This window comes from Embiotoca jacksoni, unplaced genomic scaffold (genome assembly GCF_022577435.1).
Source record: "Embiotoca jacksoni isolate LCO1_2020_lvr unplaced genomic scaffold, fEmbJac1.0.p SCAF_18, whole genome shotgun sequence".
NCBI classification, from domain to species: Eukaryota; Metazoa; Chordata; class Actinopteri; family Embiotocidae; genus Embiotoca; species Embiotoca jacksoni.
In genome coordinates this window covers 5,252,401-5,269,058 of record NW_027185318.1, presented here as the reverse complement: position 1 = coordinate 5,269,058, position 16,658 = coordinate 5,252,401, and the positions used below count along the sequence as shown (strand labels likewise).

At 42.7% G+C, this 16,658-nt stretch overlaps 1 protein-coding gene across 2 annotated transcripts in view; it reads left to right on the top strand.

The window, feature by feature from the left end:
* The window catches only part of rnf144aa (ring finger protein 144aa), a 76,832-nt gene extending 66,006 nt beyond the window's left edge, over positions 1-10,826 (top strand). For both annotated transcript variants that reach the window (XM_069152327.1, XM_069152326.1), the window contains one exon: positions 10,340-10,826. In XM_069152327.1, coding sequence (XP_069008428.1) covers positions 10,340-10,477 — 138 coding nt within the window. In that variant the 3' untranslated portion in view covers positions 10,478-10,826. The remainder of the gene's footprint in view (positions 1-10,339) is intronic.
* Positions 10,827-16,658: the final 5,832 nt, after the last annotated feature.

Below are 16,658 nucleotides of genomic sequence, written 5' to 3'. Positions count from 1 at the left end.
CAGCGTGGCCCACAACTTTTTGGTCCTTATTATTCTGTGATTTCGTAATCAAGAGGATGGGATCTGATCTACAAACCATGGACAGCTGGTTCATTTCCACCGCCGGGCCTTGTGGGAGATGTAGTTTCTTCTCTCAACGACATATGCAAATCCCAACTGTCCCTCCCCTCTCTCTCCATAATTGCCGACTTTTCAGTAACAGAAGGAGGCCCATTTGTGTGCGTGTATCTGTGTGCGTGTGTGTGAGCGAGTGTCTGCGTGTGCAGCCTATGCTCTCGTCAGGGTCCAGCCTTATTTCAAGAGATAAATAAAAGATGCAGAGTTCTTTTAAAGGAGCCCAGCAGAAGGTAGACACAGACAAGCAGATACGGAGGGATTCTTCCGAGAATCTGGGCTGTACATGGCACTGCATCGATTCTCCATTTGGGTTTCACAAGGTTCAAACACACTGCATTGTGGGCCGCAGATTGTGTTTCCTGGGCGTCCCACAAGTGACATGGAAAAAGCCGGCCCCCCATCTGCCTGACAGATTTGTGCGGGCAGCCCCTGAAAGCTTTGGCAGTGAGGGACAGGTGGGGATGGACAGACAGACAGACTGAAGGACGAGTGCCACTCAGCACCCCTCAGCTGTCACCGCAGAAGAGAGAGCGAAGCTAACTTTGCCGGTGACAAGCTGTGGCAGACAACAAACAAAACTTCGTCAAACTAAGACACCAATTTGAACCTGCGTCGAGCATCGCAGAGGAGCTGTGGAGCGCCACACCTGTCCACAAGCTTCCTGGAAGCTCCATAGGGCAGGAAACAGACCTGCTGATGATACACCCTGACAGCCTGCATCAGGGTAAATTATGGTAATATCATGCAGTCATCTGCCTGGTGCCATTTGACTCGACAAAAACACTTAAACACTCCATCTATTTCTCTAAGTGGGAAGCAGAGAGGCCATCTTGGATGGGTGGGCCTGTGGGTTTTTTGACAGGAACAGAGCAGAAGAAACCTAGTGACGCTACAGTGACATCCCACAGTCTGTTCAACACAGAGGCAGGCGGACATGCCTCCTCAAAACCTGCCAGCATCGATGGATGTGTTGCCATATATATTTCGTATGAGAGCACAGACATGAAATGATGTTTGTTGGAGCGTGACCAAACCTGAAAATGTTGGATTTTCAAAAGCAATTTGTAACATTGCTGTCGATGTTTTATTTATCACTCAGTCTAAGCTTACATAGTATTACAAATTAGTTTTACACGCTTTGGTCTGTAAAAATAATGTCATATGTTGTGTTGACTGTTACATTAACAAACCTGAAGATGAAGCGATTCACTAAAGTTCAGCAAATAGAGCTCGTTGGAGAAACGGGAAGGAACAGTTTGACATTTTGGGAAATACATTTCTATGCTTTCTTACCTAAACTGAAAGATTCCCATTCTCATGTCAAAGACATCAGTCATCTCATCAAAAAAGAAGGCAAATTCACATATTTACCAAAATGTTGAAATATTGCTCCAAAGTAGAGTATTCTTCTACATGCACACTGAAAAAAAAATCCCCGGCTAAATAGCATTAGACATGCTTTTAGTCTAATCACATTAGGGTTGTTAAGGGCCACGATGTAATGACTGTTCAATCAAATCAATGCTTCCATTCAAACTTGGAATCAATAGAAATACGTGGTTATTATGAAATGTATCTTCTTGCACTGCTGAGCAGCTGCTCTCCCTCTGGGAGCTTTCTCCTCTCTATATATATTTGTCCCTCCATCTCATTCCCACTCTCAGCTGAAACTCTAGACAGGGCTATCTGAATGTCAGACAGACAGAATCAATACAAAGTATGTCAGTGGCAGGTCTCTATTCTCTGGGTGTGTTCTCAGACTATATAAAGAATCTGATTCACTGAAATCATGAGTAGAGTTAGACAGCTATATCTAATTTTTTCTACCCCGCAAGGTACGCTAAATTGCAATGAACCAGAACAAGAATCACATTTATTATTATGTTGCAGCAAACTTGCTGAGATTTGTATACATTAAAGTAAAAGTACCATCCATGTCCAACACAGAGAAACACAAGAAAAGGATCTTTTTTAAAACCATAGCTAATCTGAGGAACCAGGTCATTATCCATTTTTGACAATCAGTTCCATAAACACTCACGAAGCAACATATATTTCAGAGAACCTTAAGATATTAGTAACTTCACAACGTCTTTTTATCTCTGATAGCAGCACTGGGAATGATCTTTCTGCACCCATACATCGTCCTGGTATAGGGGAAAAATACTCTGGCTTGTATGGATTTCTTAAAACCAACCAATCATCTTGGCCAGCGCTAAGCCCAGGATGCAGCGAAGGTGTCCTTTTGGTGGAACTAATGTCTCAACAGATGTAAAATGTTGCCATTGGTCGTACCTGCACCACCCAATAGCAATGTGTACCGACACACCCTGCAGTACACGTCCACATCACTATAACAAGGCAAGGAGTTGGACATCACTGGTGATCCGCCAGTTGCCTTATAATTGAAATCAGGACCAACACAATATAATAAATAACTAAAACCCTAATAGAAACTTTCTGTATAACTCAAACTGCCTCAAATTTATTCCAATTTGAGAGTTAATGATGCCTTAAGATTAATTTCATATTTGCCAATATTGATAAGTCGCCCTTTTTTTTCTAGTTCGACAGTATAGACTCAAGATCAAACTCCACTCACAGTACAATACAACTCAAAGTGCTATAAACTCCCTAAAAAAAGACTCTGTAACATATATAAATTGCAGAATATTCAACGTGAAGGTTTGCCAGTCTGAGAGCTCAAGCATATTTACCCTCCGACAACATCTCTGGTAGAAATTTATATTGAAAACAGAGACGCAGAACTTCATTTGATCTGTACTGTGAAGTGTGATGTGATATATTTCCATAAAACAGCAGTTCCTTATTTGGTTGCTAACATTTGTTAGAACAAATGGTCTTATACCATATATTCATTTTAAAGAAGCCAGATGGACAGGGCAAACAGCACCGAGCAACCAGAAGCAACACGTCAGGATTACATTGCTGAGAAACCACCTGCCTTTCATTTCCATGTACCCACTATTTATGCGTTTCCCTCCACATTATTCCGAGTACTGAGAGGAGAAAAACAGCCACCGGGCTTAATTAAAGACCTTATCTTTCTTGTGCAGGGTGACTGGTTGAGGTCTAGAGGAGAAATGCGCTAACTACTTGCGCACACATACGCACAACAGTTATTAAAAAGTCATAAAACTACAAAAAAAAAGTCTATGTAAGGAAATAGAGATCAAATTTGAGAGAGAAAGAGAAGCAGGGAGAAAGACTACATCAGGCCACGGCTGGGTCTGAAGCTCAGTGCGATAAATGTCACTTCTAACCCTCCGCTGGCCTATACAGCACAAATGGAGCGACCGCTCTCCTCTTATCATCGGCTGCACACGCACACACAGCCCTCTCCGTCTCGCTCTAGAACAATTAGCTTTATGGTGGCTCAGAGCCTGTGAAATGTCATTCTGCCAGGTAAACTAGCTATTATATCACAAAGGCTGCAGCTGAGTCAATTATACAGCATAGGGAAGAGGGGTAAAGAGCAGTGAATGAATTCATGAGTTCATCAAAGGAGGGGGCAGAGGGGTCAGCGGCGAGAGAGGCCGGGAGGTAGGGAGGAAGAGAGAGAGAGAGACACACACACACACACAGAAATGGAGAGCTTCAGTTCAGTAGGTTGTCAATGGTATGCTAATATGACATTTACATCAGAGGAGACTACGTCATCAAATCAAATAAGACACAAATTAAGCTGAAAGTCTCCATATAAGTGTTTGCATTTTTTTTTTATTCATTATCAGTCGTTCTACTGGAAATAAACTCGCTAAAAATGAAGGTCAACAACATATTTTCCTTTATTTACTTCGGTGCTGTTATTTGGTTTTTATAACTCTACGGATTTTGGAGGTTCGGTAAGTACATAAATAAACTTGATCAGGCTATGTATGCAAATCTTAAACTAACAATGTAAAAAACAAAAATCAACACTGTGTACAACGTCTGCATTCAAAACTTGTACAAAATGTACTTTATGTATCAAGGGCAAAGGAACTTACTCTGTGGGCAGAATAACCCCTCTAATTATTTATTATATTAATAGCTCATTAGCACTGATGCAATAGTGAGTAAGCTGTGTTTTTATGTTGCAGATGGGTCATGTTGACCTCCTGTTTAGTAGTTTAATCCAGAATTTAATGCATCATATTTTAGAAAATAATTTAGTTTTTTAAAATTGTTGTCGTCAAACTAACTAATAACTGTATTTAATATAGTTATATTTTACTTACTTCAATATTCAAGTGTTTAAAAACTGCACTCTAGTGCTGTAAATGTACTAAAGTTACGCTGCACAGCTGCAAACAAGTGTGTCATTATCTGCTGTGTACTTTACTCTTTGCAAAACATCAGGACACATCAGAGTGAGACTATAACAGGGAGGTGACTACGCTTTCTAAAAACAGAGTTATCACAGACACTGTCCTTTCAGCAGAGTGACCAGATGGACTCTGATGCTCAGGGCACATTAAGGTGGCCCCTGGGGGCCTCCTACCCCTTCACCCCCCTCCCTCCCCTCCACATCACCCCTCCTCACCCTTGAACTGGGGATCTGGCTGGGCAAAAGGACCTGCTCTCTGCCTCTCGCCTGCTGTGGAGGCCACTCTCCCCCCTGATCCCCCTCCCGTCTACCCCTTCCCTCCTGCAGTGGACAGTGCCCAAATGCCAGCACGTCCCACCTGGGCCCAGCCAAGCCTGTCCCTACTGTCGGGGGGGGGGGGGGGGCGTGACACGCAGTGCTGAGAGCACTCACCCCTGACAGGAACACAATGGCCCAAGGACTAGCTGGCTGACTGGGCTAGGTACAGATAATACTGTTAATCGTGCAGAGTGGCAAACAGCTTCCCAGAACAATGAGAAACCGGCAGAGCGGTGATTGGAAAATATCTCCCACCCCGACCATACATACACACACACACACACACACACACACACACACACACACACACACACACACGTGCGCGCGCACACACACAGTCATACATGAAGAAGACACACACGTACACTACCAAAGAAGTGAACAGTAGCATGCACACGCATGTGTGCACATACAATTTAACATGGAAAAATGTATTTGAGCTTGTAGCTCTGTCTGAGCTCCTATCAGTCCAAGGTGTTCCAGCCTGATAGAGATGAGAAGAAAAGAAGATTCCTTCCTTTTTATATACTGAGGAGTGTAAATCACCAGAAATCCTTCAGCCTTTTCTCTATCTAAGAATCTAAGTTATGGAACAATGAACGCACATTGCTCTGAAATTCTGAATTTGTTTTCTTTCTTTTTTTTCAACTTTGTCTGGATATTAAAAGATAATATACACAAATATATTGTAAGAGAAGATAAACTTGTTCAACATTTCAAAATCTTTATTAATATGCAATGGGTCCTCCACTGAAGAAACAGGACATCCTCTATTGTATGCTTCATATGCCAGACTAACCTGAATAAATAGTACTCTAAAATGCTGGTGATGCATACAACCTGTGTGGTTCTCTGAATTAAATTAGGGGATGAAATGAAAAAAATAAAGTACAACTTGTGTTTTATCACTGCACTGTTCAGTTTAAGTGTGTCGTGGACATGCTCTATCACAGCATGTCCATGTGTACACCAAATGTCCAAACCTGAGCGTGATTTTGTTATCAGTCACATAATCTCTAAAGGGCCTTTCCTCACCTTACGGTTACTTCTTAGTTATAGTGTGCAGAAACTGGTTTGTATACGTACATTTTCAACCAATGAAGCCTACATCTGTTTACAGTTTTGTCAAAACACAAAGAAAAGTTTTAGTTTTTCTGACATGGACCAAAACAGTGAGGCACTGTAATAACAAATGTCCAAATGACTGTTTTGTTTCTATTGGTTTACAAAATCCCACAACTTCCTTTATCTGTTTCAAATTAAAAACCTATTCAATTTGAAAGCTATCTGTTTTGTAATGACTTCTGTTACTTCAATTACCGTCAGTTCTAAACTTTTCTGGAATTATATTTGCCAACTGTTTGCAGTTACCGAGATGATTTCCGATAAAAGTAATTTATTCCTGTGTTTATTGTGTTTTCTATAAGACTTCCTGCCATACAGTCAGGCTGTTGTAGCTAATTACTGCTGCTAGCTGCTCAGATGTCGTCAAATTGAGTGGCAGCCTCCCCAGCTCGCCTACATCTGGGGTGTGAGGGGTACGTGTCGCAAACAGTCACACGTCCTAGAAATCCACTCTGTTTATCACCTGCTGACATTCATATTCATGTCACTATGCCTCTCTGGCCTGAGATAGGATTTGTTTAGTTCGCTGACCAGCAAGGCTTTATTCTGTCTTCAAGCTGCTGAACAAATACAACAGCTTTTACCAGAACTCCTTTTGAAGCAATTCTCATCTTCTGAATGGTTCAAATCAAAATGTTTTAAGAAGGTTTTGCACTGGAGAGGTATTAACACAGTCAATGCCAGTATTGAGCACAACAGAGAATATGTTTCATTTCAATAATATGAAAACGAACCACATTTTACATTAAATAATTCTCTTTTGTTCCACATTTTTGGCCAGTAATCTACACTCAATAACCAATAATGGCAAAGCAAAAACATGAAGTATTTTGTTGTATTTTCACACTTAAACCCCACAGGACATTTGTGAAGTCACGTGAAGATGCAATTCACAGATGCTTCCCATCCAATCTGATGGAGCTTTGGAGATTCGGCCAGGAAGAATAGAATAATACTGGTGTAGTAAGCTTGTGTGAACTTTAAGAAATGTAAAGCTGTAATTTCTGCCAAAAAGGTTTCTACGAGGGGCTGAATTAAGAGAGGTTGCACTTTCGTAAATGACAAAAAATGGTTTGAAGAAATGGTAAATGGTACAACATTTTGAAGAGCGTGTTATCACTTTGTCGTCATTGGCTATTGAGATGTAGACTAATGGGGGGGGGGGAATGCTATTTTTAGTGATTAACAATCATAATGAACACAAGTGTTCATGGTACAAGTGTGTTTGGAAGAGTCAAAATCCTATGCAATGCAACAAGCACAGGCAGGGTAGGAAAATGTGAAATGAAATAAATGTGTCAAAAGTTGTGATATTATGTACTGCTTCTGTCTGTATTGCATGTAAATATATAAATTTGTCCACAAATATTTTTTTTTTTTAGTTTTTCACTTATTTTTATACAAACAAACTTCGGCCTTTCGTTCCTAAGCATGTTAACCTTCGTGATGGGATTTGGCCCATGTCTGTGTGTGTGTTTACTCTTGTGTCTGTTGGTTGGTGTGTGTGTGTGTGTGTGTGTGTGTGTGTGTGTGCGTGTGTGTGTGTGAATCACAGGGGGCTTTTCTTCCCTGTTTGGCTCAGATTTTGGCAGCCCTCCGTACTCTGCCATGCATACGGAAACATGCAGGAGTGGGCCTGGAATCAAGGTCAGGCCTGGAAAACGATGTAGCAACACTCCTAAGACCTGACTTTCTGCTGAGTTTGGCATTGTGCTACCTGTCCCCCGAGGCCACAGCCAGGAATCACCCATCATGCTTATCCAGACCAACCTGTAATGAGCTGCTGGAAGACAGTCCAACTTAGGGGTAGCGTTCAGAGACTCTTGGCACGCTGGTTCTGTTGTAGAGACTACATGGTCTTTTGGCACAAACATAAGGCCTACTCCAACCTCCCATAGATTAAATGTTACTTAGTGAAAGACTCCTTTCCTGAAAGAACTCACTCAAAATCTGCAAATATGGTGCTTTAAAAAACAAAAAAACAATGCATTTCTCAGAAGGAAAAGACAATCAATCTAGAAACAAATTATGTGATATTCAATTAAGTTAAAATATTGAGGTGAAATAAATCACATCATCCAGTGCAACATCACAATCGTCCAATCCATATTCAAAACCTCCTATTTTACTTCCTCAAGATGTCAAGAGGCAGGAGGGCACAGGCTGAAAGTACAAAGAAACGGAGATCAGAGAGCCCCCGTACCACTTTTGCGCTGACCTTAAAAGGAGCAGCGCACTGTGCAAACATCTGGTCCATCAGCTGGATTCTATGCATCAGCGGGCACAGGGACACACTGGGACAGGTTGGCGGCTGCCGTTGACAGCAACAGTTAATTTCCAACATAATCAATTTATGTGCAGCTCCATAATAACCATCTGTGTTCTGCACGAGGAGGACAGTCCTGAGGAACAGAACAGTGCTGGCTGCTCCTCCTCTCCATCAGCGACGCCAGGAGCAAAAGGGAGGAGAAGGAAGTGGAGGAGGCGGAAAACATAGGAGCAGAGGAGTTAAGGAAGTACACAAGAGTTGTGAGGTGGAGCGGGGTGTGGGGGGTGTGGGGGTGGTGTGTGTGTGTGTGGGGGGGGGGGGGCATCAGTCATTAAGATCCAAACTAAGTAACATCTGAGGAGAAAGAAGGAAAATTAAGAAAAGGGAGTGGAAAGTAGGTAAGGTGACGAGGAAGGGCAAAACGGAAGAAAAAAGAGGAAAGAGAGGAAGAGGACAGATGATGAAATTAGTTGACCATTTTAAACGTAGTCAAGGACAAGAACAATTTAGTGGTTGAGGTCAATAAGGTTAAGAGGATGAGGAAAAAAAAAAACGTCTCCATTCAGTGTACCTTTTCATTACAGGATGCAAATACACTGGATGAAGTGGGGCTCCTCCACTGCTATAAATTTGGTTTTTCTACAAGGTTAGCTCCCTTGGCACTTGAAGCCCACCGCATCCTCATCCACCTCCAATGTCAAAATTTGCCAGGGAAGGTGTCACTCAGGCGATTACTGAATCACCTCAGTGAGCCAATTACACTGTGTGCTGTCAAAGCCAATAGCAAACAGTGCCTCACACACAGACACCCACAGCTTGGCTAGTGTGAAACAAAACATGAAAACGGAATTAAGCTGCAGTGACCCTTCACCCCACTACATGCAATTTTCATAAGAGTAATCAGCATAATGTGGGAGCTTCTGCAGATAACTTCTGACTGGCTTTGACCTTAAAAGGAATGTTTTTGTGAAAAACTGAGATTTGCACCAACATTTGAAGAAAATACTAGCCATTTTGTGTGTGTGTGAGCAAAAGAAGAAGACAGACACAGAAAACAAACACATACACAGAAACACACAAGCACACGCATGTACACACAAATGATGCTCAAACATCACAAGCTAACCCCCATCAAATCCACCTGCTGGTGCGAACCTCAGGTGTGTGATGCTGTCTCAAATATATATATTTTTTTATACACCACCACTGCTGCTGGATCCAATCTACTGGTAGACCTCAATACAGCCCATCCAACCTGTCATGCATTATACATGTGCTGTGTGAATGTCCATGTGTCCCTGTACATCCTCTGCCGTTCTAATTGACATGCAGCGGGTCCCAGCAGCTGTGAGGCTTTCTGTGCATGCACGTGTGTGTGTGTGTGTGTGTCTGTATAAAGTGTGTATAAAGTGTGTATATTGTGTATAGCTCTCAGTAAAGCCTCTGCATCCTCTAGGCCACCTGGACATAATGGCCTTCAGCTGCCACCATCACCACCAACACAAGCAGCAGCAAGAGCTGACTTACAAACCCATTTCTAACACATGCACCCATTTTTATTTATTTATTCATTTATTTATTTTTGGTCACGCATGCATCTATACTGTTGTTCATTTAGCAGCGTGCAAGTGGAAAACAGATGACACGGACACCCTTGTATGTCGAGGAATACACATTTATGTACACGCCTACACTGTGCATACAATATCTTTGAAAATAATAATTTTATGTTTATCCTAACCCTAGAATTTAAGATGAGTGGGTAAAATCTACAGTAAAGGTTAGCTGTTTGATGTTAACAATGTTAATTAGATGTCATTGTGCTGTACAGAGATAGAGACACATGTTTTCTTTAAACTGTAGGTTTCATGTAAAGGTCTCTATGGCCAGTTTTCTTTGCAATGTCAGATATGTTCTTTGTTCGCAGTGTATATATGATCTCTGTGTGTGTGTGTGTGTGTGTGTGTGTGTGTGTGTGTGTGTGTGTGTGTGTGTGTGTGTGTGTGAGGGACGCATTTTTTTCCCCAATCTTTCCTTTTTTCCTCATCTCCAAGTCTTGATTCTATATTTTTTTTCTTCCTTCCCTATATCAGAAGCCTTTGATTCTGTCCTGCTTCTCAATTCTTCATGGAACTCCAGCATTTCAAAGAGTTCTTCTTCTCTCCCCTCCTCCTTCCCAGGCAGAGCGCTGGCCAAGTCTGGGAGAGGGACTGCCCATCAGAGGTTGGCTGCTATCAGCAGGGGGCCGCATGTCTCCAATTCAGGTCAGCCTTGGCTACAGACGGGGACTTAAAAGCAAGCCACAACGCGTCCTGTGATCCCAGTAAGCACGCTTGTTAGTGGAATTGATAACGGACCCATACACCTGGGTCCTCTGAAGTTGGCATGGCATTTTAAAGGGGAAGACAGCGAGCCAGGGCAGCCAGATACCGCATGCAAACGTGTCGAACCGAGGAAAGGAGGGATGGGGGGGGAAAGGTCTTTTTGGCATGTGACGAAACAGAATATGTTTCGGGGAGCGACCTAGAACATTGTGGAATTATGTACAAATACAGGGCATATGGCATGGAATCATTCTGAGAATCATAAATATGTTTTGGCTCTATCATGTTACCCCCTGTAATTTTCTTTTGCACAAAGTTGGCGTAATGTGGAAATTAAAAAAGAATGCACGCACACTTGAGTCCTATATATTGTATTTTTACATCACCGAGATGAAATCTGCACAGTGTATTTGTGCTTTCCATTATGCTCGTGTGTATCAGTATACGTGTGCGTGTTCGAGGCAGCGGTGCAGCTGATACAGTATGTCCCACCATTTCTCTTCCAAACAACACTAACACAAGCACCATGCTCAGATGCCACATTTATGATAATCAGAGTATAATTCATTTATTGGGTCTACCTTTGCCATGTGTTGACCCCACGGCCATGTTGCCAGCTCACATCTGGCTGCATGGTGCGCCGCTCAGTCCTGGATGGGATTTGCCCCTGGTGATGGGGCATCTGGGAGGCCAGATGAAGCTGAGGCTTGATGAGTGCTTTGTCTATTATGGATATGGGGCTTTATGGAGACATTGACAGCTGCACATTGACAGTCTCCTGAGCAGGAGGCCTACTTCAGCAGTTGTGCTCTTTCTGTTGTCTCGAACAGAGGGAACAAACACAGAGCTCTGAATATTAGATGGATTTGCTGTTTTCCACTGCAGGTTTTTAAGTAAAAGCTTACTTTGGATGTGGAAAGATGACATAGTGTTTTTTGTTGTTATTGTTGTTGTTGAAAACCTTTACTGTGTTAGCCTAGTAACAAACCTTTAAACACATTTTATTGGATGAATAAGTAATTAGTAATCTGTACTTAGGAGAAGCATCCAGACTAGACACACAAAGAATACCTACCTAACGTCTCTTATTAATGCACACATTTAGCAGTGCTCCCTAAAGCATGCGTGGACGATGCACCAAGGAGTATCAATACATGTTTCTGAAAATTATACTAGTCAAACTGTCAAAACGATGCCGCATCTCATCAAATTAACCTATCAGTGCCTGCGTTGTGTGCCCCGACACTCGTAACTTATAGGTTGTGGGTCGGAGCGGTGGATGGAGAGAGCTTGACGAGGAATGAAAGATTATCCACTGACAAGAGACATGTAGCTACAGACCAGGCAAGCCGAGCTGACGTTCTCCAACCTTCCCTCCTGCCCGCCATTTGTGAAGGATTTGGGGATTTCATAATTTCCTGTTCTTTCTGAAAGGGGGATGGCAGCACCTGGTCCACACAGCTGTACTTCATTTAGAGAGCAATTTGAAAAGAGCGAGGGGGAGAGGAGAGGAGCGAAGCAGCCTTGTCATTAAGGGCTCCAGAATGGCCTCCGTTTGTTAGACACATGGCACAGAGTTAATGCCGCTGAATGGGGAATAGGCGCTGTTGATGCTGTCACAAATTTCTCATAAGTGCTACGGCATCTGAAAAAGCCACTCCAAGAGCAGGGAGGGGGGAAATTCAAATTTTCCTTATCAAAGAGGGTTTTTTGTAGGTAATTGACAGCTGTGGCTAGGATGTAAGCATGTGTTTCTGTGTGTTAAGATGGATATTCTATTTGTGTACCATTTCATCTTTCATACACCTTGAAGTTTGTTGTGCATGCAGGTGATGGCAGTGCTGGAGTTTGTATCAATGAGTTGACAATGAGAATAATAACCAGATTGTTGGTAAACTAAGGTGATGCAAAGGTTTGTTGTGCGGATGCGCAGCTGCCTCGCCTCCTCAGAGTTGATCTAATTGATTTTGACGTGCACATGTGGAGGGGAGAAAAAATAGTGAGGCGGGATCAAAGGCAAACGCTTTACTGCCACATCACAAGCCCCTGCTGCATTTTGAATTCTACCAATCTGTCCAAACAGTCAGATAAAATCCTGCGATGAAGAGATGTGCTTCTCTCTTTCCCGTTCACTCCCTCTACCCCTCCCCTCTCTCTCTATCTCTCTCTGTGACTGCTTTGCTCTTCCTCTCCTTTAGAGTAATTCTCAAGTGGTAATAAGTGATGCAAGAGCCACCGGGGCAGTATGAACACTCTGATCCACAAAGGTAAAAACAACTTCCACAACAACTTGTCAGAGACGTGACAGAACTGAAACAGGAGGAGGTAAAGTTAAAGCCTGAGAGTTACAGAAACCGTCACGGATGCAGTGCTGAACTCTGCATGATGGGTAATGGGTCTCTTGCAATCTTAAGAGTGAGATTCCAATTAATGGGTCGGTGCTGGTAATGTCGATGACAGAAAATAACCAGTATTACCAGAAAGTGGTGTGACAGAACGAAAATTCATGAATGTGTCCTTTTACAAAAAAAAATAAAAAAATAAAAAAATTCTGAAGGTGACTTCATTCGTGGCAAAATGGAAACTAAATCTATACTGAAGAGCAGATATATAATAGTATATTGAAGCTAAAATGCATTTTGGATTCTCCAGTCTCTCCTTTTCCCACAATGTTTGCAACTTCAATGATCAACAGTGAAATTACAAACACCTAAATATTATCAAATTTACTGATCTTTGCAATTCTTTGAAAAAAGTTGGTTTTGGTCAGAACTATTGCAGTTTTAAATGTGACCCCAGTCGTGGACAATCATTTTAAATCCGTATCTATGTCTTTAAAATGAAGTCGCATTTAAGGAGAACAAGTCTGGCACACGGAGCAGAATCTGTATTGTTTTCACACCTCGCAACCTTGACACACAGTTTGTTTTTTTGAAGTTTGCGCATCACAGCTGTCTTTTTCAGTAGTTACCCATCCTGACTGCTCAGTTAGCAGCGGGCCTGTTCTCACTGTTAATGTTAGCGTGTGCCTATGTCTGTGGGCAGAGTGTAATAACAAGACCACAGTTGGACTAACCATGCTGAGCTCAAAAGATGAGCTACATAAAAGGAGATGAGGACAACACACACAAACAAGAAAACGTGTTGAACACACACACACACACACACACACACACACACACACACACGCGCGCACACACACACACACACACACACACACCTGCCAGGTGTGTGAGGAGGCTGTGAGAGATGGAGCCAGGCTCCCACATCCGAACAGTCTCAGAGAGCTGTGCTTCACAAATGAGTCAGAAAGAAATTCTGGTAACAAGCACACCAGTAGAGACTATGTGCACTGAGCCCAGCCGTCCACTGCCACAAATACATACTGTATAAAAGATTTCTTCACTGGTCCTCACCTCATACTGCAAGCCTGTTCCAACATTCACTGACACTGACATAACAATGATGGATTCCTCTGCAAGAGCTGGAACCTAGAGGCATCCTTTACAAAAATCCAACAACTTGATGAGATCTGTATGAAAACTTGTGAGTGGGCTCTGCTGTTTGTCAAGTGTGCCTTTGGCAGGGCAGTGGTGGTAGTGATGGCTGTGGGTGGTGGGGGTGGTGGTGGTGGTGGGGGCGGAGGGGGTCAGAGGAGGCTCTTGGCTGCTCTCCTCCCTCCTGTCAGCCCCCTCTCTCGGCCAGGCAGGCAGGCTGTGTTGGGCGGCCCGGCTCCTCGGTAGCAGATGCGAGCCCTCATGTCAGAGGCAGGCAGTGGCCCGACGGAGTGCCGCTCGTGCTCATACCTCATTGAGCCATCTCCCCTAGCAGATGGCGCGCTGCTGCGGGCGCTCCTCTCCCCGATAATTACCAGGCCTCGCCACAGATGGAAATGTCAGTCAGCCTCACAGGTCCTGGTTCCTGCCACTGCCTCCGTCCGCGGCCCCTCTACCTAGGCCGGGTGCTGCCAACACTCACCATGTGTTCTGTGACTGCTGACTAGGCAGGCAACAAAAGAGAAATCCACCCACATGAATATTCATGCAGGGATGTTAGGTGGCTAGCTGTAGACCAGACTGGGCACCGGCAAATAGTTGGCCAGGTGCAGGTTGTGACACCGATTTCCAACCTTTTTTGTCTTCCACTTCTATACCGTGTCTCTGTTCACGTTTCATAACACAGTGCAGCGAAGTGTGCCTTGATCAATCTTGTGCACACTGGAGAAGGAAAGGTGAAATTGTACCTACTGCTTTGTACAGTTGTGGAATGACATATTTAGGAGATTAGGATAACTGTGTTTGCAAAATGGATTAATTCTAGCAGATGCCAGGACTAACCCCCACTTATCTGTGATAAGGTGACCAGATGTCTCAGCTTGGCAAAGGCAACACTCTCCGAGTTTTATTACTCGGCGCCAAAGCATCCCCAGAGAAATTTCTCTGTGCATTCACAGATAATCTACCTTCACAGAGAACAAGGCGACAGGGTTTTGCCTCTTTGTGTATTTGTCCATGTAAGAATTTATGTGGACGTGTTGCCTGGTTGTAGAAAGCTCAAGAAGATTAAACTACAGTAAATACGGTTGTGCCGAAGTGCCAGTATGGCGAGGGAAAAAGACAAAGTAAGTAGGGGTTCATTGGTAATATCACACAAGCATTCATATCTTATAACAACGCTTCCCAGTTGAAAACAGTAAAGAGGTCATTTTCTCAGTAAGAATCATTTGCTCTTGTTTTGGATGTGTGTGTCTATGAGAATATTGCAAAAAAAAAAAAAACGTGTATCCATAAATAATGATTCAGTGTCATAAGAAGTGATACATTTCAACTGGGAGTGCTTAAAATCCACAATCACTGATGACAGGTGATGGCTATAATGGCATGTCATACTCAAACAATAATATTTTATGACCCATATGTCCTTTTATGCACGTGGTGCGAGATGTGGTAATTTTCCTACTGCACTTCAATCTTCGGTGCAGTGTCTCACCACAGTGCTGTTTGCAGTTCACACAAGCCCACAAAACAATAAAGACGCGCGGTGGTTAACTGAAAAAGAGAAATGAGTCATAGTGGAGATGCCTTCAAGTCAATGTGGGTAGTGACATCTTGCTATTTGCAGAGCACCGCTGCTGACAGTGTGAAGCCCCAGCCACAGGGCCCACTTTTTGCAGGTGGTGAGGAGGCCACGTCGTTGCAGAGCAATGTGCACGAAAACTCCAGACTCGGGTGAAGAAAGTCCCATCAGCTATGTCGAGCTCTGTGGTGTTTTTTTTTTTGTTTTGTTTTTTTTATCAATTAGAATGAGTAGAGCACTGAAAGAAAACTTGATGGCCAAGAAATAAGGAAACAAAAATGGACAATAGTTCACAACATATTTGATAAAAACATGTTAACATGTATTATACCAATAAGAAGTTTACTGCCATAGAAATGTGACATTTTTTAAAAGGAATAACAATAAAACTAATACTCCAAAGCGCTAGCCTTAACTAAATCTGTTTTTTTTTTTGTCACTGAACAATCAATTTTGACGCTCCAACATTTTAGTAACTGTTATTGTTATAAATAAAGCAGAGGCTAAATGTAATCAAAGTTACGTAGCCTAGCCTAGCTCTGCCCAAACAGATTTCCCAAAAGAATTTCATCTAATTTTCCTAAAAAGAGATCAGGTTCAAGTTTTGGAGCTCTAAAAAGCTGTTACACAAATTTGCTCTATAGCCTTTGAAATTCAAATCAGTTTCTCGTAACTTTGCTGTTTCTGTAGTGGATGCTGTCAGCCTTTGTTAGGCAGAGAACTTCAGGCAGACTGCTTAAGTAGCCTGGAATACCTACCAGATACTGGCATACTGAACTCAGTTTGACCTCTTCGTTGGAGATGTTTGAATGGAAACATCTAATCGACATATATGCAAATGTACTCCAATAGTAAATCTGTCACTTCATCTGAAGCAGAAGTTAGGATATGAACAACATATCAGCAGCTGGGATGAATGACAGTTTGGTCAATTATCTGCTGAGCAGTAAAACAGTAGATGAAGTTTCGATGAATGACAGAGAAGAATCGGTTTCATCATGGGGATTAATTCTAGTCCAACTGCCAAGTCCTCACTCACTGATCTCTTGTTAGGCAGACTGAGAGATGAAACTTGAAAACATATGATGCAACATGAGTG